This window comes from Podarcis filfolensis (assembly GCF_964270895.1).
Source record: "Podarcis filfolensis genome assembly, chromosome: Z".
NCBI classification, from domain to species: Eukaryota; Metazoa; Chordata; class Lepidosauria; order Squamata; family Lacertidae; genus Podarcis; species Podarcis filfolensis.
Window position 1 is genome coordinate 43,644,961 of NC_139617.1, and position 22,401 is coordinate 43,667,361.

General features: G+C 43.1%; 1 protein-coding gene across 2 annotated transcripts in view; it reads right to left on the minus strand.

Annotated features, from left to right (window-relative positions):
- ASTN2 (astrotactin 2) overlaps nucleotides 1-22,401 on the minus strand; it is a 656,937-nt gene that overhangs the window by 497,425 nt on the left and 137,111 nt on the right. For both annotated transcript variants that reach the window (XM_083597178.1, XM_083597179.1), the window contains exon 2: nucleotides 15,765-15,952. In XM_083597178.1, coding sequence (XP_083453304.1) covers nucleotides 15,765-15,952 — 188 coding nt within the window. The remainder of the gene's footprint in view (nucleotides 1-15,764; nucleotides 15,953-22,401) is intronic.

Genomic DNA, 22,401 nt, shown 5'->3' on the forward strand with positions numbered 1-22,401 from the left:
GTTCTTAACCCAATGTACTATTTCTGGGGTAGTGGAGTCTGTAACCTAAAGCATCTGTAACCTGAAGAGTCTGTAACCCAAGGTACCACTGTAGAGTACAAAGTCATGAGAACTGGGGGCGGGGGGGGTGGAGGCCAAGGCTATCAATGGCTACTAGCCACAATGGCTATGTACCACAGAGCCTAGGACTTGCCGATCAGAAGGTCGGCGGTTCGAATCCCCGCGACGGGGTGAGCTCCTGTTGCTCGGTGCCTGCTTCTGCCAACCTAGCAGTTTGAAAGCACGTCAAAGTGCAAGTAGATAAATAGGCAGTTACCTGGCAGGAAGGTATATAGCGTTTCCGTGCGCTGCTCCGGTTCGCCAGAAGCAGCTTGGTCATGTGGCCACATGACCCGGAAGCTGTACGCCGGCTCCCTCGGCCAATAAAGCAAGATGAGCGTTGCAACCCCAAAGTCGGTCATGACTGGACCTAATGGTCAGGGGTCCCTTTACCTTTTAGAGCTGCAGCCAGAAAAGGGCTAGGCTGGGTGTATTTCAATAGGACTTCCCCTCACAGCAATTCTTCAAGAGACTAAATGTTCTCTTCCCCACCTCATCCCGCCGCTGATCTGAGTCTTGAGTAGACCCCAAAGCCATGTCCAAGTGCCAAGCAGAACAATACAGAATGTCAGGTTCTGAATGCATTTTTCCTGCTAAAATCAACAGGGATGTCTAACCGCAGAACATTACCAAGCAGATGGGAGGAAGTCCTTTTCGGCATGCTGTCCATCTGCAGTGATTGAGCATCAGCCCATTCATCTTAGCCCAGCTTACAGGCAGGGAGCATCAGCCTCACCTCCATTCTAGGTCCTCTCCCACCCTCAGCCAGTTCAGCTGCTCTTGCCTGCTACCGCCACTCTGGCAGCTGCGCTGGGCCACTTGAAGGAACTCTGTCATTCCCACACAGCTTTATGTTGACTTCCTGAGTTTTGTCCTGTCATGGGAATGAGGTCGCTAAGTTCAAATCATTAATTTCTGAGGTGGAGAGAGGCTGACAGGCCCAGCCCTGACAGGAATGATGATGGATATACAGGAGAGACCGAGCAAAACCTGCTGCTTAATCATATAGCAAGGGTCTCTTTGGGGCACTAATGCAGTCCAAGTGCTTTCCATCCAATTGTACCATTTAGACTCTAAATACTGGCAGCTGCTGCTATGTGGCCGCAGTTCTTCAGACATGATGGCATACCCGGCAGGGAGTATCATTTCTGCTTTGCCAGAACATGTGTCTTCTCACCACCCGAGTTCACACACCACAGCTTGGTCTCAATCCCAATACAGTGGTACATCCGGTTAAGTACTTAATTCGTTCTGGAGGTCCGTGCTTAACCTGAAACTGTTCTTAACCTGAAGCACCACTTTAGCCAATGGGGACTCCTTATGCTGCCGCGTTGCCAGAGCACGATTTCTGTTCTCAACCTGAAGCAAAGTTCTTAACCTGAAGCACTATTTCTGGGTTAGCGGAGTATGTAACCTGAAGCGTATGGAAACTGAAGCGTATGGAACCTGAGGTACCACTGTATAATATCGAGTTATAGGACTCAAAGTTAAACCTGGCTCTTGTAGTCTATAGATGTTAGAACTCTGGGGGTTTGGGGGGGCAGTTAACAAAGTTGCCTTCTCTCAACTAACCCCTCGCCCCCCCCCAAATCCCTCCAGTCCAGGGATGAGAAATCTGTGGCTCTCCAGATGTTGTGAGATCACAGTTTCCACCATTCTGAACATTTGTTATGCTGACTGGGTCTGATAAGAGTTTGAAGTCCAACAACCTCTAGGGGGCTACAAGAAGACTCCCCATTTTTACTATCAATCACATCAAGTGCCACTAAAAGTGTTCAATAAAGCTGTGTTAACACATACAAAACTGCCACAATGCTACACAGGTGAGGAACCACCTTTGGAAATGTAGCCATAAATGAATTTGCAAGTTGTAGACCAAATATCTCCACTTGCATCAATGCAACACTGGGACAGCTTGGTCAGTGATGCGAGCTTTCCATAAAATGCTGGTGCTCTTTGAATAAAGCAGGTCAAAGTTGAATTACTTCTCTTAAATCAGATCTTAGTTGGCCATTTCTGCTGTTCTGCATGGAGAAAAAGGGAGAGGGACAGAAGAGATATTCCCTGTTTGAGGGACCTTATAGCAATGGCCTTCAACTGGTGGGTCAGGATTCTAAACTAGGTCATGAACTAACTTAAGGTGGGTCAAGAAGGGGTATCACCACCACTACCACTTTCCTGGAAAAGAGATGGAACTACAAAAGCTCAAGTGTGTAATAAAGAAGGTGTGTGCAATAACTCTGCCAGGGGAAGTTTTGCTAGCTTTATCTTTTCTTGGCACCTTATACTACTTATAGGTAAAAGGGACAGAGGAAATATAACAGAAAGGCTCTGTATTTAGGGTGTTTTCCCTTTTTCCTGGGAGAGGGGTGTAAAGTTAATTAACTGTGGGGCAACCACCAAGGACACCTCTCTTCACGCCTTAGTTACTAAAACTATCAGCAGATTAATGATATTGTTATGCCATAAAGTCAATAGACTAACTGGGCACTGAGAAGGTGGGGCCCTGATGGACTCCAGTTACAAAAGCTGAGGCGGCTGAAGAGGCGCTGGAGACCAGCTTATCTGTCTCTTATTGTAGACCCAGACAGCTTCTGCAGCCTCCACCATGAACCACCATTGGCAGGATTAGCAACAACAGCAGCAGATACATTCTCTGATTAAGATAATATTTTATTTTCTTGTTAATTGTTCTCTTTTAAATGTACCTTTTATATTTGACTCCATTTAGTAATGTTTTCTTTTGAAATGTTTAAGATTTTTGTGTGTGAACTTTGATGCAATTTTGGGCAGATAGCTCAGTCAGTAGAGCATGAAACAAGACTCTTAATCTCAGGGTTGCGGATTCAAGCCCACTTTGGGCAAAATATTGATTAGACTAAATGACCATTGTGGTCCCTTCCAACTATTCTATGGCTAAATGGGCATTCTGTGGTTGACCTCCTTTGTAATGGTTCATTTTGAAATCTTTCAAGTTAATATTTTAGTTTCCTATTAATTATCTTGTATACTTTATATTTGACTTTCTTCAGTAACGTTTCATTCTGAGTTGTTTTATTTGATGTTTTAATGTGCTGTGAACTGCTTTGAAATTTTTCTTTCTTAAAAATATAAAGCAGTATAGAAATGAAATGAATAGGAGTCCAACATCCACACTCTTTCCTCCAGAAGAAGCAGCCTAGAAAGAGTTGCTGATAGTTAAAATGTCAGCTCACAAAAGTAACCCTTCCATAGATCTTCAGGTCCCCAGCAGTTGATTATGATCATCAATTGTATCCTGTACAATTATTAATAACTTTACAAAAAAAGGACCAATAAAATATACAATGATCAACAATCTCATGTAGCCTCAGTACAATGTAATTACACATCATTGTATTCTAAAATATCTGACAGTGCTGACTAAATATTTAACTGATGTGTTCCAACTTCTGTCACTGAAGAAGACTTTGTAAGTTGAAATATGTCTGGCATGTTTTTCAAAGAACATCTGGTGGGCGCAATTATCATCAGCAGGATACAATTGTTTTGGACAACCATTTCTTGGAATTTCAATGCTGTGGTGTAGTTATTATTTAGTGATACATTTAGTCAGCACAGTCAAATGCTTTATAACCCACTGGTATGTAATTACATGCAGTTTTTGCAACTTGTTGTTGAGAAACTACGCAAGCTTGCTGGTTAATAATTGTATATTTTATTGGTCTTTCGAACACCTATTTTCTTTGTAAAGTTTTTGATTTTTAAACACCACACAGCATAGAATTGCAGAGCTGGAAGGAACCCCAAGAGTCATTTAGTCCAAGTAATGTTGAGTATGATCCCCCAACAACCCTCTGAGTTAGATCAGGTTGACAGAGATGAGTGTATCAAAGTTTCATTGCTGGGCATGGATTTGAACTCAACGCACTAAGCCACACCACCACACTGGTTCTCAACAACCTAGAGGTAAAGAAGATTCAGAAAAGGTAGGTAGGTTGACTAGGTCTAGCAGTCCTAGACAAAGCCCTGGTAGTCAGCAAACTACAGACCTACCATAACAAATAAAAAGGAGCTTGTTTTATGTAGTAACATGGGCTGGATTTAAGTAGCTGATACAGAACACACATTTGTAAGCTGGTCCATTATAAATAGCATTCCTCCAAGTTTGAAAACCAAAAAGCAAGTACTGCTGCTCAATGTCTCTTTGTTTAGGAGCATCTTTTAATAACAAAATTAATACTTGTTTGTTTGTTTCCCCGTTAATATCTCCCCAATGATACTTAACATTAATTACTACATTTAAAGGAAGTTCCGTCTTCATTACTGTCATCACCCCTTTCTTTTCTCATCTTGAACATCTGAAATTTGTTTTCGGTTGTGGTGGGGGTGTGAGTGGAATATGCAAAAGCTGAATGTTATTTATTCGCTTTTTTAATTTGTGCAATGTCAAGTACAAAGGAATCAATATTTTTGTCATTACGCCTGCTGTCATCTCTCCCCCCCCCCCCCCGCTAACCTCCCGCAGCACCATAATCTTAGCTGTCATTTGAGTTTTAATTGTGTTGTTTCCTCTTGTGTGTGGAAGTAAATCTTATCTGTTTTGGATTAAAATTCAATGAAGGTCACAGCGGCTCGAAAATTTACCAGGCTGCTGCAATTAATGTTCATTTGGCTTTGATAAATTGGAATGTTTCCCCACAATAGGAGTGGAGTGGATTTCAGAAGCCATAATTCTTCCATTACCTCAATGATTTCCCTTGCATGATGGAGCAACCTGTCACTGCTCTGTTTGTCATCTGTCACTTCAAGGTTCTGGGCATATGCCTGATATGATTTATTATGATTATTTGGGCTGCTTGTGTCAAAACATTTAAAACCACTAATTATTCTTCCCCTGTAAAATGCTGAATTAAACAAAATGAACAACGTACCCCTCCCTCTGCTCTGCTTATTCCCCAGCTTAATTATAATTCCTGGTCATTATAAATCCTCGCTAAGGGCTTCCTTTCACATGGTTTATTTCTGAGACAATGGCTGGTTTAGAATCTTTTAAGAGGTGTACCTGCAGGTTCCATCAAACCAGGTGGTGATGGGAAGTGCCACGTAAATGACATGGTACTTTACACCAGCTCACATCTGTTGCTTCTTTGCAAAAAGGCAACTTTCCCAATGGCTGAGTTATGAAGCTATGCAACTACCTTCAGTGAGGAAAGCAAATTTACTTCTTTAATTAAAACCTACTAAAAAACCTTTTTTCCCTTAAAAAATGGAATTCCTTAAAAACCCCATACTTTAGTCAGTGTCAGGGTTATCCTAAGTGAACCACAATCCAGTAACAGCAACTTAGGTTCTATGCTCAAAATAAATCATGCTAATTAATGCACCATATGCAAATATGCTGATGGTGAATTAATCTGCTCAGCCTGCATATTTTTGCACAGTGATTTATTACAGTGATATATGTACTAATATGATATATTCTGCAATCCACAGGCTAGGGTTTTGTCAACTTTTCAAAACTGACCCCCTTTCTAAAGTTATTCATCTTTCAGTGCAGGCCTGAGGTTGTGGCTGAGTGCTCTGAGGGGGAGGAGTTACAGCCTAGAGGAAGCCAGGCTGAATTGAGGGAGGAGTTAGCAGCCAGCAGCAGTCAAACTTAGCTCTTTGCAGATTCTGGGAGCTCATGAACAGGGGAGTTTAATGGGGGGGGGCCAGAGGACAATCTCACAGTGTACATAGGACCAAGGGACATGGAAGGCAAGGCAGCTGCTGCAGTGACTTGCAGCACCTCTGCCATGTTTGTCTTTCTGCCAGAGAATATGCAATAGTACACTTGCATCAAGTGCAGGCTGACTGTCTTGCTAGAAGATAAGGTGCAACAAACTTGAGGCCTGCCTAGCCACAGCTCGAGCTACAGGACAACATGCAGAATTTCTTGATAGAATTGAGTTGGCTGTGATGGAACAGCAAGATAGATGGGGTGTCCCCAGGAACGAGGAAGACCACCCATTGCAAGAGACTAACCTCTGGAGGAATGTGACACACAGAAGTAGGACAGTCACAAGCCACGTTTTATCATTAGAGTTGCAAAATTGCTTCCATGCTCTTACCTTGGGCACCAGTTCTTGGCTAGAGGAGCTAGGACAGCAGTTGCCAACCTCAGAAGACACCAAGGGGGCTGTGGAACGTAAAGTGCACAAAAGGATTCCTGCCACCCCCCAGAGTAGAAAGAAGATAGGAGGAGATGGACTTGAAGGAATCTTTTTCCATTCTTGATCTAACAGCTTCAGATCCAAGGCTCTTGATCATGGATGTGTATGGTAATAACATACTTGCTACCTTCCATGGAGACGATATCGGAGAAAGGGAATTACTCAAACCATAAGATTTCTGCCTTTGTAACTGATCTCAACAACATCAAAATAAGCTCCAATACACAAGAGGGGATGACTGAAGTTAAGATGATGCAGACCTTAGAAGACTCCAAGCAGGCTTTGGAAGGCACAGTACATGGAATGATTCCTGCCACTCCCAAGAGGAGGAAGAGATGTGTGGTGGTGACAGGTGACTCCCTACTGAGGGGAACAGAAGCAGTTGTGTGCAGAGGAAACTGGATATCCCAGGAGGTGTGCTGTCTTCCAGGTGCAAGATTCAAGATGTGACAGAGAAGTTGTGAAGTCTTATGAAGCTCACTGACCACTAACCTGATTCATGTGCATACTAATACTACTTCCATACACAGCCCTTAATGTATAGCAAAGGACCAAACTGCGGGAGGTAGTGGAAGACAGGAGTGCCTGGTGTGCTCTGGTCCATGGGGTCACGAAGAGTCGGACACGACTAAACGACTAAACAACAAATGAGACTATGCACAGGAAGCTGAAAAGCCTTGGGACACAGGTGGTGTTTTCATCACTCCTTCCTGTTGAAGGTCATGGCCCAGGAGGAGTGAGGAAAATACTGAAGGTAAACCACCGGCTGCACAGTTGGTGGTGTCAGGAAGGGTTTGGCTTCTTGGATCATGGTCTGTGCTTCCTTGAGGAAGGAATTATGGGAAGAGATGGGCTGCACCTCACAGCCGTTGGCAAGAATGTGTTTGCTAGGAGTCTCGCAAACCTGATCAGGAGAGCTTTAAAGTAGAACAGGGGTCCTCAAACTACATTCCACAGGCCAGATCTGGCCCGCCCATTGCCTGGGATGACCACAGTCAACACGAGCTTCCTTCCCTCTGAACCGCTATTACTGCAAGCAGCTGGGTCCAATCCCTTCCGGCTTCTGGCAGCGCCTCTTTCCTTTCCTCCCTCTTACTTGGTCGCCCTTCACTCTCATATTCCCCCCCATTGAAATACTTGTAAGTTTATGTTGATTAAAATTGTTCTTCAGTTTAAATATTGTTTTGTTTTTCCTGTTTTTTGCACACTACAAATAAAATATGTGCAGTGTGCATAGGAATTCGTTCATATTTTTTTTCAAACTATAGTCCAGCCCCCAACAGTGTCTGAGAGACAATGGCCCCCTGTTTAAAAAGTATGAGGACCCCTGAAATAGAACTTGAGGAGGAAGGGGACAACATTACAGATGACAGAAGAGTACCTGGTGCTGGGGATAATAGCTTCACTAATGTGCAGGAAACTGAGGTAGTGCTCCAGAAACCTGCCAAAGAGCAGGAAACTACAAGAAGGAAGCAGATGGAGGGAACATCTTATGGTTCCAGTGGTCTGGAATGCACAGAGTATGGGAAACAAGCAAGACGAATCACATCTTTTAATACATGATGGCAAAGATGACCTGGTAGGCATTAATGAAACCAAGTGAGATGAGACCCTTGACTGGAATGTAGGAATTGATGGGTATAACCTGTTCAAAAAGAATAGACCAAACAGAAAGGGAGGAGGAGTAGCATTATATGTAAAGGATGTGTACACTTGTGAAGAAATCCATGACCTGGAGCATGGAAAGCAGATTGGGAGTATTTGGGTAAAAACTGAAGGAGAAAGAAACAACAGTAATCTTACGGTGGAGGTCTGCTGTAGACCACCAAGCCAGACTGAAGACTTGGATGATGCTTTACTAGAGCAGATTACCAAACATTCAAAAAGGAGAGCTATAGTAGTCATGGAAGACTTAAATTTCCCTGATTTCTGTTGGAACTCAAACATTGCCAAGAATGTAAGGTCTGACAAATTCCTCCTTGCCTCGCTGACAATTTCATTTCCCAGAAAATGCAAGAAGCAAAATGGGGTCCTCACCAACTGTGAGGAACTGAAAGTACAGAGGAAAGGAAAAGCTGAGTGTAGTCAGCTATGCACTCTGGACTTTGAGAAGCCTAATTTCAAAAAACTGCAGGAGCTACTGGGTGAGATCTCATAGTCAGAAATACTCAATGAGAAGAAAGTCCAAGAAGGATGGGAGTTTCTAAAGGGGAAATATTGAAGGCCCAAATGCAGACAATCCCAACAAGAAAGAAAAGTGGGAGGCATCTAAGGAAACTGGTGTGGCTGCATAAGGAGCTTACAGATGAGCTGAGAGTTAAGAATGGCAAATGGAAGAAAGAGGAAATCACAAAGGAGTATAAATGAGTAGCTAATAGTTGCAGGAGGAAGGTCAGGCTGGCTAAAGCTCAAAATAAGCTCAGGCTTGCAAGAGAGGTTAAAAATAATAAAAATGTTTCTTCAGCTGTGTCTGAAGTAAGAGAAAAAACAAGCAGGTAGTAGGCCCATTGCATGAAGAAGACATAGAAATGCTACTGGGTAACAGAGAGAAGGCGGAACTACTCAACACCTACTTTGCCTCTGTCCTCACGCAAAATAAAAGCAATGCCCAAAGAAAAGCAACGGCATAAGGAGGGAGCTGCAGCCCAATATAGGAAAAGAGGTAGTAGGGTAACCTAGCTACTTTAAATGAATTCAGATCTCCCCGACCTGCTGAGTTGCATTCAAGGGTTCTAAAGGAGCTTGAGGAAGTAATATTAGAGCTTTGTCTATGATCTTTGAGAATATGTGGAGAACAGGTGAGGTTCCTGCAGACTGGAGGAAGGCAAATGTTGTCCCCATCTTCAAAGGGCGGGCGGGGGGGAGAAGACCCAGGTAACTACTGACTGGTGAGCTTGACGTTAATACCAGGAAAGTTCCTGGAACAGATAGTTCAACACTCTGTCTGTGAGCACTTAGAAAAGGATGTTGTAATTACAAAGACCCAGCATGGGTTTTTCAAAAGTAAGTCATGTCAAACAAACCTCATTTCTTTTTTTGATGTGGTAACAAGCTTGGTGGATCAGGGAAATGCTGTGGACATTGTGTATCTTGATTTTAGTAAGGTTTTTGGCAAAGACCCTCCAAAATATTCTTGCGAAGAAGCTGGTAAAATGTGGGTTGAACAAGGTAACTGTAAGGTGGATATGCACAAATATAAGACAGGGGACACCTGGCTTATAAGCAGTACATGTGAAAAGGATCATGGGGTCTTTGTTGACCACGAGCTAAACATGAATCACCAGTGTGATGCAGCAGCAAAAAAACCCGAAGGCTGCATCAACAGAAGTAAAGTGTCCCGATCGAGGGAAGTCATAGTACCACTCTATTCTGCCTTGATCAGGCCACACCTGGAATATTGTGTCCATGCTGGGAACCACAATTTAAGAAGGATGTTGACAAGCTGAAACATGTGCAGAGGAGAGCCAAAATAAACAAGGTTCTAGAAATCAAGCCTTATAAGGAACCGTTTAAGGAGCTGGATATGTTTAGCTTGGAAAAGAGAAGACTGAAAGGAGATATGATAGCTACCTTCAAATATCTCAAGGTTTATCCCATAGAAGATGTAGCAAGCTTGTTTTCTCCTGCTCTGGAGGGTAGGACCTGAACCAATGGATTCAAGTTACAAGAAAGGAATTTCCGACTAAACATCAGGAATACCTTTCTGGTGGTAAGAGCTGTTTGACAGTGGAACAGACTCCCTCAAAAGGTAGTGGATTCTTCTTCTTTAGAGATTTTTAAGCAGAGGTTGGATAGCTACCTGTCAAGGGTGCTTTAGTTGAGATTCCTGCATTGTTGGGGGCTGGACTAGATGACCCTTGAGTCCCTTCCAACTCTACGATTCTTTGATTTCCCCCCCCCACCTGTGCCCACACCCTCTAATTCTAGCCATAAATATGTGCAAATCCTTACAGTGTTCATGGTGTTCATTTAAGCATCTAATCCCACACTGGTATTAGATAAAAAATAGAGCAAGATTATCTCTGACCTAAAATCATGTAAAAGGAATCATTACACAAAACAAAGAAGCAGCTCTTTCCAATTGTTTGACTCAAATAACAAAGCGATGATCTAGAAATGGAGGAAGCAGTCACCCTCTCCTCAAACACACACTCAATGAGGGTCATCTACCAGGGAACAAGCAATTCAGCCAGGTCTAGGATTTAAAAAAAGTAATTTCTGGTAGAAAACTGAGGGCTGGGCAAATTCACACGCCGTGCTCTGCAAAACCATGACTTTACCTGAATGTCCCGGCTCCGGAGGGAGGAGACCACTTTGCCACTTCATTGGCTGTTTAGATAAGCACAACAGCTAAGACAAAGTTTTGCTTATGGTGTCGTCTGAACACAGCACTGTGCTTGGGGTCTCTCCTCTTTCAACGCCGCCTATGGCCAAAGACCCTAACATTTCCCAAGAAGAAATAAATACATTTCTTGTTGGGTCACCCTCCCCACTCATAACAACAACAATACTGCTTCCCTGCTTCCTGCCATAGAAGCCCTGCACACTTACTCACAAGTAAGCTCCCTCCTAAGCCTGAGCCCAGTGAGCTCCAGGTGGGTGCACATGCTTCCAGCCTCGGCCAGGAAAGCTGAACTGTATCAAGAGGGCAGTGGCAGAACCAGGGCCTCGCCATCAGCAGCTAATTTAAATTGAGAGCAAATTTAATAAATAAATGGACAAAGAAGGTAAACAGCCCAGCTTGTGCCAGAGCCTGAAGGATGCACGTGGCAGTTTGAAGCCTGGGTTTGTCCTGTTGGGAAGGAATTGTTTCTAGGAGCCCCACACAATTCGGGACATTAGGGACCAAGGGACAAATCTGTGATAGCTCATATTTTCTGTGATGGTCTCAGTCAAATCATGGCACTTGGAGGGTATGTTGTCCTATGGTTACAGATTGTGCTGAAGTAGAGAAACCTTAACTTTGATCCCAGGTTTAGACAACACATTAAGCTAAACCATGCCTTAGAGGAGCAAATTGGGAGTGAATCCCTCACTAGGAACCAGCATTTTCATGCAGTGACAGTAAGAAATATTCTGGGCTTACCAAGCCAGGCAGACCAGGCCATTATACACTTTACACCCCCACCCCCACCACTTTACAGAGTTTAATTCAGACCTGGGCCAATTCATCTAACCCTCAAGCCTAGTTGTGGCTTAAGAATAGAAGCAATTCCCCACTTCATAAAAAAATATTTAAAAAAGCATACAGGAGGATTGAACTTGCATTCCCTCACCCCAAACACCCATGCTTTTGCTGCAATTCAGGCCCACACCACACTTTTACCAGTAGCCCCATGGCCTTGGTATAATAATACTTTCCTCTAAGTCCATGGTTTTCAATTAGTGATCCTTGGCTCCCTGGGAAGACTTGAGGGATGTTCAGGAGAGCAGAAGCAGTCTATCCTTCCTTCCCTTCCTTTCATTTACTTATAGCCCATATCTTCCTGCATATCTCTCTCTCTCCTCTGTCATCGTCCTCTTCCTCTTCCTCACCATCTCCCAGACACGTTTCAGATTCCCATACCCTCCAATGTTCCTTAGATGAAAATAGGGACTTTTCTCACTCCCTCCCCAACTGACCCTCAACACCCCATTTTTTTGTATCCCCCCCAAGCAGTGCATTTCCTGTCAGATGAAGGGCAAGTGCCACCCCAACTGCATAAATGGGACATAGCACACACACCCTCCACTGCCCTGAAAAAAAACCCTTAATACTGTTTTTATTTTGCTAAGTTTGGTACATCTTTGTGCTGGCACATATGCAAACACTTTTGATCCAAAACTCTAATGTGACTGATGTTTGATACTCTTCCAAACCAAAGTTCAAATGCTGTTCTATTTGTAGCTTTTATTAGCAGTCTGTTCTGCAAATATGTTGCTTTCATCACTGCCTCACCCCAACATTCATATGATAAATTAGACTGTGCCAGCATACACCTGACCATCTCCATTAGAGAGTAATTCTTTCTCTCTGCTACGCCATTTTCTGGGATACAAGTTGCACTTGAATTCTTCTTGACCATATTTGCTCTTTCTTGACCTGTGTCCATTATTTTTCAAAACCTTGTGCATACAAAATTCCATCTCTGATAATTGCACATCTGTTGCAATTAAAATTTACATTAAATATGTGCTTAATCAGAGTTGACACACTCAGCAAACTGTCTGTTAATTCTGGCAAGTAAACTATATTTCTCATTTCGTTACAAATAGTTTCTCTGCCTGCAACACACTTAAGCAAACCTGCTCCTTTTCATTGCACAGATATTCTATGGCCATTTGCGATTGTAACTGTCTCTGATGCGTTTTCATTTAACTCTGAAAAAAGTCAGCATCACATGTCATGTGCATTGAAGCTCCTGAATCAATTAAACATCTAGAAGAGTTACTGTCAACAGCATCAGTTTTCCTCTAACTTGAGATTGCTAGATAGTTCTGATGGAACTGCAAATGCATTTTTAGTTTGCTTTCTGCCACCACCCTGGAACTTTTCTGTATTAGTGCCATTTTGTTTTGTACAATTCTGTGCAAAATGTCCTATTTTCCCACACAAGAAGCATCAAGTTTTATCTCTTTTGCCTGCACCTTGGAAATCAGTTTTATTTTTAAAATTATACTTATCAGTCTTTTGTACAGCAAATACTTGCGTTTCACCCTCTGCTGCCTTTTCTGCTCTCCTAGCAGCCTCCTCTTAGAGTCTTAATACAATGTATTTTTGTGTGTTCCCGCTTACATGCGCACCAAAAACGATGCTGAAAATGGGCAGGGACGGAATGGCGTGGGGCAAGGGTGAAACGGAAATATTCCCACTTATGTGTGTCCCAGTAACATACAGCATGGCCCAAAATGGAACCTGTAAGTGGGGATTCCCTATATCCCACAGGTGAGCTACAAAAAGAACGTGGTTGGTCAAAGGAGCCAAGGACTCAAAAAGGTTGAAAACCACTGCTCTAAGCGGTTCATAAAAGCACTTATATAAATAAAAAGGCACTTGTATGATATTGTATCTACAGCTCCTGCAGATGCTACAGCTGGAAAGATTAATTTCACTTTCACTTATATGCAAACATAGAGAGCCGGGTTTAGTATGCACTCAAAGCTCCTTACAAGTTTTGTTCACTCCACCTGCAGACACAATCCCTGCCAACACCAAAAACAAAAGGTGGCAACAAAAAGGGGAAATGGACCCCCCCCCCACTTTCATAATGTTGGAGCAGGTCAAAGGCCTGACATGGTCCAGCATCCTGATCCTAAAATAGCCAAGCAGACATTCATGGGAAGCATGAAAGCAGGGCTTGAATGCAACAGTGCTCTCCCCAGTTGCAATTCCCAGCAGCTGATGTTCATAGCTATTATGACTAGTAGCTGCTGACAGCCTTATTCTCAATAAATTTGTTGAATCCACTTTTAAAGCCTTGCAAGTTGGTGGAAGTAAACTACATAGTTCAATGATGTGCTGTGTGAAGTACTTCCTTTTATCTGTCCCAAGTGAGGAAGAAAAACATATCCCAATCTGCTTTATCCACACAATGCGTAACATTATATGCCTCTATCGCATTCTTCCCACCATCACAACCTCCTTGCCTTTCCCCCAAACTAAAACATGCAAAAATAAAAAAATATAGAAAGAACTCTATACTCAACACAGGTACCACAACACGGGCACTACTCTTCTTGGCAAAAGCGAAAAAGAAATAACAGTGGATTAATCCCCACTACAGCAGCTGTGCAAGCAGAACTGTGGCAATTTACAGCTGAAGTTAAGGTGGAATCAATTACTGTTCCTTGGATAGGTTATCACAAAGCTACCCATCATGAGCATCTTATACAGGTGAGAGGAGTTCAGACATCACCTGTGTCTCCCCCTTGCCTTCTCTCTGAAGAACACCAGTCAGAGACTACTATTCCAGAAGTCTCTCTTCTCAATCCCAGAAAGTCTGCACAGTGGCAAGCGGCAGCTTTTAAAAAAGCCTTAACAACAAAAAGCCTTGAAGTGATAAAGCTTTGATTTGCAGGGTGCTGCAATAACAGATTTGCTTTCTCAGTGCAAACAGCAAAAAACAAAACCCCCCTAAAATACCACTGTGCTGCTGATACCTGCTTGATGAGTGTGATCAAACTTTAAAAAGCATCAAGGTACAGTATATGTTGTCCCATTGCTTTGTCTTTATCTGACTGAATATAGCATAGAAAAGCCATGCTCTTCTGACAGCACTGAAGTCTTCAGTTCACATGTTTTGAGTTATACAAGAGATAATGACAACAAAGGCATGTTGAAGTTGTCATCCTATTTGTCATCTAGCATTTACCCTTGCCCTAGAGAGAACATCCCTCCAAACTCCCCCAGGCCACACTTTGCTGCTCTTGTCAAATAATTTAAAAAGGAAATTTGGCTCCACAGTACCCAGAGGCAGTGGACCAGCCTGGAACTTTTAAGAGCAGTGGAGTTTAATCATGAATACACTCAAGGCCAGAAGCAGCTGATGTCCCTTGGGACTGGTAAGGCAGAAAGCACAGGCACCAAGGATAGGTGGGGACAAAACCAATAACAAGCAGAGGCAACTAATCCTCGTTTGGTTTGGTCTCTTGCTGCATTCTACAATGAGAAGGAAGCTGACCCAGTCAGGGTCAGTCAGGTCCACTCCCTGGGTTAGTCATAAGCAAGAAGGCAGGCACATAGGGGCTGGCTGAGGGCAGAATGAGGTTGATGGGGCAGTTAATTCTGATAGACCAGCATTCACTGCTCAAGGCATATTCCCTTTACAAAGAAATAACCCCAAATAGCCCTCCTCCCATGCTAACCTGACTGCTGCCTAGGATCTGGCAGAGAAGCCCTCCTCTGTTCCCTGTGGTGGAAGAGTGGTTGGCAGTAACTAGGGAGGGCATTCTCTGTGGTGGCACCCAACTTGTGGAACACCTTCCCCCCACTGAAGTTTAGCTATCCACCTTCTCCTGCTGTTTTCTGCTGGTGAATGAAGGTGTTATTATTATTATTACTATTACTATTCCAGCAGACATTTTGCCTTTGCTGGGTAGATGTTTTTATCTGAATATCATTTTAACCTGTCATGCCTGCTTGCTTCCATTGTATTTTGCTGTGGTTTTATAGCAAGGCTGTAACTTACGCAGAAAAGCAGTGTGAATAAAGATACAGTTGTAGTTATATGGATATACACATAAATCAAATCCACTTATGACCATAGATAGAGCAGTTGGTCAGTAATCAGCATGGTGCTGATAACACCAAGTCTGCAGGTTTGATCCCAATGAGGGACAGATGCATATTGTAGGGGCTTGGACTAGATGATCTTCATGGTCCCTCCCAACTCTATGATTCTATTATTCTTTTCAGAAGAAGCTGAATGAGGAGGGTGACAAGAAAAGAGGGGTGTCTTTGAGATGGTAAAGGGGAGAATGGTGGTCACTCACCATGACGGAGATGTGGAGAATATGCATCTGTTCCTCCACAATCTCTGATGGCTCCTGCAGGGTCGGCGGTGTGTTCCTAGAGAGCTGTTCAGCACTGCTCATAGAGACATGGAAATAGAGGGTGCCATTTTCCAGCCACTGCTGCTTCCAGTGTACCAAGGAAATGTCAGAAACCGTTCCGGACATCTCTGCAAGAACAGAAACAAAGAGTTGTTCAGTATATTTAGATACTGTTGAAAAGGGCTTCTTCCTGGGTATCTCTCAGCAACTCCCATTCTCAACAGTACCCAAGCTTAAAGATCATGTAACTGCATGTAACTGCTCACAATATCATATGATTGCAGAGTTTGAAAGGATTCCCAAGGATTTTCTGGTCCAATTCCCTAGAATGCAGGAATCACAGCTAAAGAATCCCTGTCAGATAGTCATCCAACCTTTGCTTAAAAACCTCCAATAAAAGTCCACCACCTTCCAAGGTTGCTCATTCCACTGTTGAACAGCTCTTATCATGCCCTTTGACAATGTGCTATAGATCAGCCTTCCTCAACCTGGTGCTCTACAGATGTTTTCTTCTACAATTTGCAACACTCCATCTGTTGGCCGTGCAAGCTAGAGTTGATGTGAGTTGTAGTCTGAAATATCTGGAAGGCATCAGGTTGGGGAAGTCTGCTACATCTTTCACAGCAAAGGTGTCCAGTGAAGCCCTCTGCATTGTGGACCTTCTGGGAAAAAGGCAGCGGGATCCTGCCCACCCTGTGGCCAAGTTCAGACATAATGGGATATTATGATTTCCAGCTACATGAATAAAGAGTGTGAATGCCACACTCCCACCCATTCTCTTTTTCTCTTTCAAAGCTTCATACAAAGATTGTTGATTCTGGTTTCAAACAAAGCTTGAGTTTCCTGCAATGTACAAGCAGAGGCGTACCTAGCGCCTCCAAAGCTGGGAGAGATCATGGACCAGAAATTTAAAAAGTTTGCATTTTGTTGCCTTTTGCATCCCAGAGCCATTGGAGTTTGGCTGCTCTGCTCCTCCTCTCCCCCGCCCCCCGTTGGTCCGCCTGCCTGCCTTTCTGCCTCCCTCCTTCTGCTCACTGCTTTCCCTTTCACCCCCTACCTCTTCCTCTTCCCTTTTCCTTCTCCTACAAATCAGTGCCCACTCTGCTGCAGTGATGCCCTATGCCAGCAACTGGATTCCTACACCGAGGTGAACAGAGGAGCCTGCATGCCTTGCCCAGCAACCCAGAGCAGTGGAGGAGCAGCCCAGGGTGGACTCCGAATCACTATGAGCCAGAGTGGAGAAGCACAATTTTTGTGCCCCCCACCCAGGCCTGCGCCCTTGGCAGTGGCCAACCTGACCAACCCCTAGGTACATCCTGTGCCCAAGCTCAGGAACTGTTTGTTTAAATTCTAATTTTAGTGAGAATAAACCAGGATAAAACAGTGGTTTCAGATCACTAGATAAACAAACTCCTTTGGATGGCAGGGAGAACAGTGGCCTGTCAGAAATGAATGCTTCAGGTCTTCTCTTTGCAGCCATGAAAGAGAAGTGGGAAGGAGGAGCACATTGAGTCCAAGGCTCACTACAGCTCATTCACATGGCACAATTATGGGGAAACTTTGTCCCTCCAAATGTTGCTGAACTACAACTCCCATCAGCCCCAGCAAGCATGGTCAATGGCCAAGGTTGATGGATGTTGTAGTTCAGGAACATCTGGAGGGCAAAAGGTTCCCAACACCTGACATAGCAGGATAACATGGATTACCATTATGTTTTAATCAAGCCACAGGCTATTAAGACAGGAAAACCATTTCAAATCCTTATATAATGAGAAGCAAGTCATTCACAATGTCTGGCTTCGACCCTTAGAATTGAACCCCAGATGGTTTGGTGACCCTGGGCCAGTTGCCCAAATTTTAGGTTATTCAATTTGATGCAACTTTATTAGGCCACTCGTATCTCAGAAGCTCCTGGTGATAAACACGTATACACTGCACGCAAAACCTCTTCCAAATAACAGCAAATTAAAACTAGTACAAACATTGCCAACAGCAGAACATAAAACACTCAACCTGCTTAGGCTCAGCTACCAAAAATGAGCTGAAACTGAAAGATCCTACACCATTTCTGAAAGATACTCATGAATACAAGCAAAAGGAGCAGCCATGTACAATCTTCTAGTCTTAAAAGGGGCTTGCCCCTGGCTTCAGAATTAAGATATGCAGTAGCTGCTCTTGGAAAGATTGTAGCCAACAGCTACAGACTTCAATATTTTAAAATTCTGCTCGTGTCAAGGACTCATATGCCCCTCTGCGCAAGAGAGGTTTTCTGCTCCACGCAAGTTCATTTTCCTTTCTACAACACTGGCCCCCAGCACAAACTCCCCATTTTGCAGTACTGAAAAGATAGCTGATGTGAGTTTAAGCTGGTGGAACAGATATGAACAGGCAAAGCAGACCCTATCAAGAAAGTGAAACCCTTTGCGTGGAGCTTAGCTTACCTGTCCATCAGACTTATCCCCCTCCACCTCCTCACAAAACTCCCACTGTTCTATAGCTGCCTGAATACCCAGCTGCTGTTTTCCCCCTTGACAGAGACAAGGTTAAACCATTATTGCAAACTCCCTTACTCAGCACTTTGCTAATTATTCTATCGACATATCCAAGACAGAGGCATTGCCACTTGAATCCCCAACGAGGACAGTTAGTGGCCCAGGTCGCTCATTATCCAACCAGGAACAAGGACAGGAAACACAAACTTCCATCTAATGGTCCTATCTGAATACTTCAGGAGAGCTGGGGAATAAACGCCTATCAACAACAGCAACATAGGTAGCTGCCTTATACTGAATCAAACCCGCAGGGTCATCTACCGCAGTACTGTGCACATCGACTGGACTGGAAGCAGTTCCCCAGGGTTTCAGACGGGAAATCTCTCCCAGTCCTGCCTAAAGATGCCAGGAATTGAACATGAGACCTTCTGCATGCAGGACACATGCTCTTCCCTGATAAATTAACAATGCTTTGTTTGCTTGTTTATTAAAAATGTGTATTCAATCTTCCTTGAAAGCTTTTAAGTGAGCCAACAGATATCACATGTGCCAATATAATACCTGGGCCAGAATATAATTGTCCTTCCAATTCTGCACTTCACAAAAGCTCACAATACAATCCTCAACCCAAATAACATGCCAAAATGCATAAAAAAAACTGTGCAAAATTTAGGACAAAATAACCTCATGTTGATTTTACCTCAGAGTACTGTAGGAACAGGTCATTACAGACTTATGAATGAACACAGGCAGAAACTGACGTAGCAGAAATACAGTGATCTATCCAACACTACTCATAGATACACATTTAGAACTTGCCTACATCAAACTGCATTGGTCTCCTGAGTCATTCCTGAACATCCGTTTGTTTTGAAAAGCATTTCCTAGGCACTACTCTACCCACTGCAACACTTCTGATTCTTCATCGTTCAGGCTTTTCATTACCATTTCCCTCCCACTCTCTCTCTCCACCCCCCCTTCCTGTTTCGTATGTTTAATAAAGACAGTAAGCCCTGTGGGCAGGGACCATATTACTGCTGCTTTCTGTACGGCGTCTAGGATGTGAATGATGCTAAACAAGCATTAAATATTAATACTGATAGCAGTAGACAGCAGACTCTGAAATTGTGAAGAAAATATGGAGAACAACCAAGTGGTACACACAGAATGAAGACAGGAGACCTCATGGCTGGGTCACAGTTTCTCAAATGTTGTGGCTAAGGAAGTTCGTGGCAGAGACAGAACCCAAGGGGCACTGTGGTGCAGCATTCTGCTTCCCAAATGGGGAGCATCAGTGCTGCAGCCTGCTAAATGCCACCTCACTTGCCCACCTGCACCCTGGCCACATCACAAGCCTCTGCCAGAACAAGGCAGAAAAGGGAAGTTATGAGGAAAAGGGAAGTTAAAGAAGAAAAGGAAAGTTATGGGGCATGGAAGTCTCCTTCCTCTGAGGTTTAAGGCTGGAGCAGGCCAGGAGTAGAATTTTAGAGAGAAAAGTTCATTTCAAACCAACTAACTAACTAGGAACAGAAAGAACAAATATACAAGAAGAAGTCTGCTGTAGGTGCATGTACAAGAAGGAAGGATGAATGCACATGCAGCCTGGAAGTGGAGTAGGGCACAAGTTGAGTGTGAAAGGAGAAGCAGGAAAGGAAGACCCTCCAATTGTCCCTTTTTCCCAAGGGCATCCCTGATTTAGAGAAGCCATCCGGGTTTATGATTTGATCCTGGAATGTCCTGCTTTTCCTTAGAATGTTCCTATTTTCATTAGAGAAATGTTGAAGGGTATGGAGTTATGTTGGAAGCTGCCAGGGTAGCTGGGGCAACCCAGTAAGATGTGTGGGGTATAAATACAGTGGTACCTCGGTTTTCGAACGTAATCTGTTCCAGAAGACCGTTTGACTTCCAAAACATTAAAAAACCAGAAGCATTTACTTACGGAAAACTCAATACGGAAGCTGCATGGCATGTTTGACTTCAGAAAAGCATTCAAAAACCGAAATGTTCAACTTCCAAGACGTTCGAAAACCAAGGTACCACTGTAGTAAAATTATCATTATGGAAGGCTAAGTCCAGGGTCAATGTATGGACTTACCTATAGGAAATTTAAGCTATAGAACTCCTTGTTGTAACAAAGATATTGTTATGGCAAAGAATTTGGCAGTCTTCAAAGATGGATTAGGTAGTAATGGAAAATGATTCTAGTAACTGCTAACTGATTAGGACAAACTTTGCATCTGCCTGCTATACTAATTGTCGCCTCTCAAGCAGATCCTGGAGGTAGAAAGTTTCGGAACCGCAAAGCTTGTCTAATTAGCATCCATTCATTGTTACTAGTGGATTGAAAAAAGGGAAACCTTCCCATAGCAAAGTTTGGGGAGTGGGGCATTGGGGGAAATAGCCAGAGAATTTCTTTCACTCCAGGTCACTTCATGGAGTTGAAAGGCGATGTGGCAGAAAACAATACTCTTTCCTGCTTCATCACTACTGCTCAAAAGGGGGGCCTCACAACCTCATGCTAAATAGGCAGCGAGTGAGCTCAAAGGTTTCATGGGTACCGGAGAGGTCCTTATGGCTGTTGTTGTGCTCACAGGCACCATGTTGGCAACTGCAAAATTACAAGGAAGCATTCAGGGCCTTTGGCACTCCTCCTCCTTATTTCAACTGGATGGAAACACTTCAGAACAAGGGACTTCCTTTAAATATTTAAGGACGTGGTTTGAGCATGCTTACATTACATTGGGAATTCTTACATCCAATGCATACTATATTACTGTTTTCCAGAATTCTACTTTTCTGGCCAGGGGCCAGTAGTTTTATATGCCGGAGAAGCCACAAAACAAGCACCTTTAGTTGCTAAGGCTTCTTAGTTTTGCTTGGTTACTAAAAGGTATTAAGGACTGGATTCTGATAAGAAATCAAAATGATCCAAGGTTATCCAAACTACGCTTGTTGGAACAAGCTGTAAAAACTGCTGATAAGTCTTCTTGGTATTCCAGTCTAGCCATCCAATATAAATCAACACTCCCCACACCTGGCTGAAATCCATCTAGGACAGCTCAATCAGGGCAAAGCAATAAATATGTTTAATCTATAGTGCTTGTAATAAACATCTCCCAGTACATAGAGATTAAATACTCTTAAGTTGCTCCTTGAATGAAAACTTAAGCTGCATTCCTAACCACACTTACTAGGGAGTAAGTGCCATTGCTCAGGACTGCAGAGTCTGCTGTGTTTTGGGAAACTATCAAATATGATGTCTTCCAAAAGCTGAGAAGGCTTAACTGCATCCTCCATCGGGAGAGAATGTGTGCTTGTGGAACAAAGTGGACAGAAACATTAAACCATTTATCTTTTAAACTGCCCCCTCCCTGATAAAACAAGGTGAAAATGACTTTCTCCCATCAAAAGGATATTTCAGTTCTGCCTAATTACAAAGGAAAACTGAAGCACTGGTTTTTTACAAGGACATTGGTATTAACTATAGTTGGGAATTGGCAAATCAGTCAATTTCAGTTTCTCAGTTTCCCAATATTTTCAGTTATCCAAATCAGTTTGTAAACTTAAAAAAGTCTTTATGAAAATTCATCAAAACTTAAGTGTGAATTTCTCCTTACATACACATTTTTGCAAAGCTTATTTTCTCTTTTAGAGTTTCCATATTATGATGCATCTGTGTATGTCATTTTCATTATTACATGCATTTTATGCAAACTTTAGCCTAGTATATGCATTTTCGCGCACTATTTGATTGGAGAGTTGCAGCACAAAATTCAGAGAAGTATTAATTTCAAAGGATGGCAATGTCACATATTGTTTCAGTATGTGTAGATTAGGTACGTTTGCCTTTAACTGCCACCTTGATCACATTTATGCCCCAACCCCTACTCATAATATAGGGTTGCCATACGTCTGGAATTTCCCGGACATAGCTGGCAAGATTGGTCATCAGAAACAGTGTCTGGGCTGAAATCACTTAAACATCCAGAAAAATCTGCACATATGGCAACCCATGTTGGCAGTGTTGTTTTTGGAGATCTGCCTTAGCTCAAAAACTTCATTTTTTTTTTTTGGACTTTGCTCAA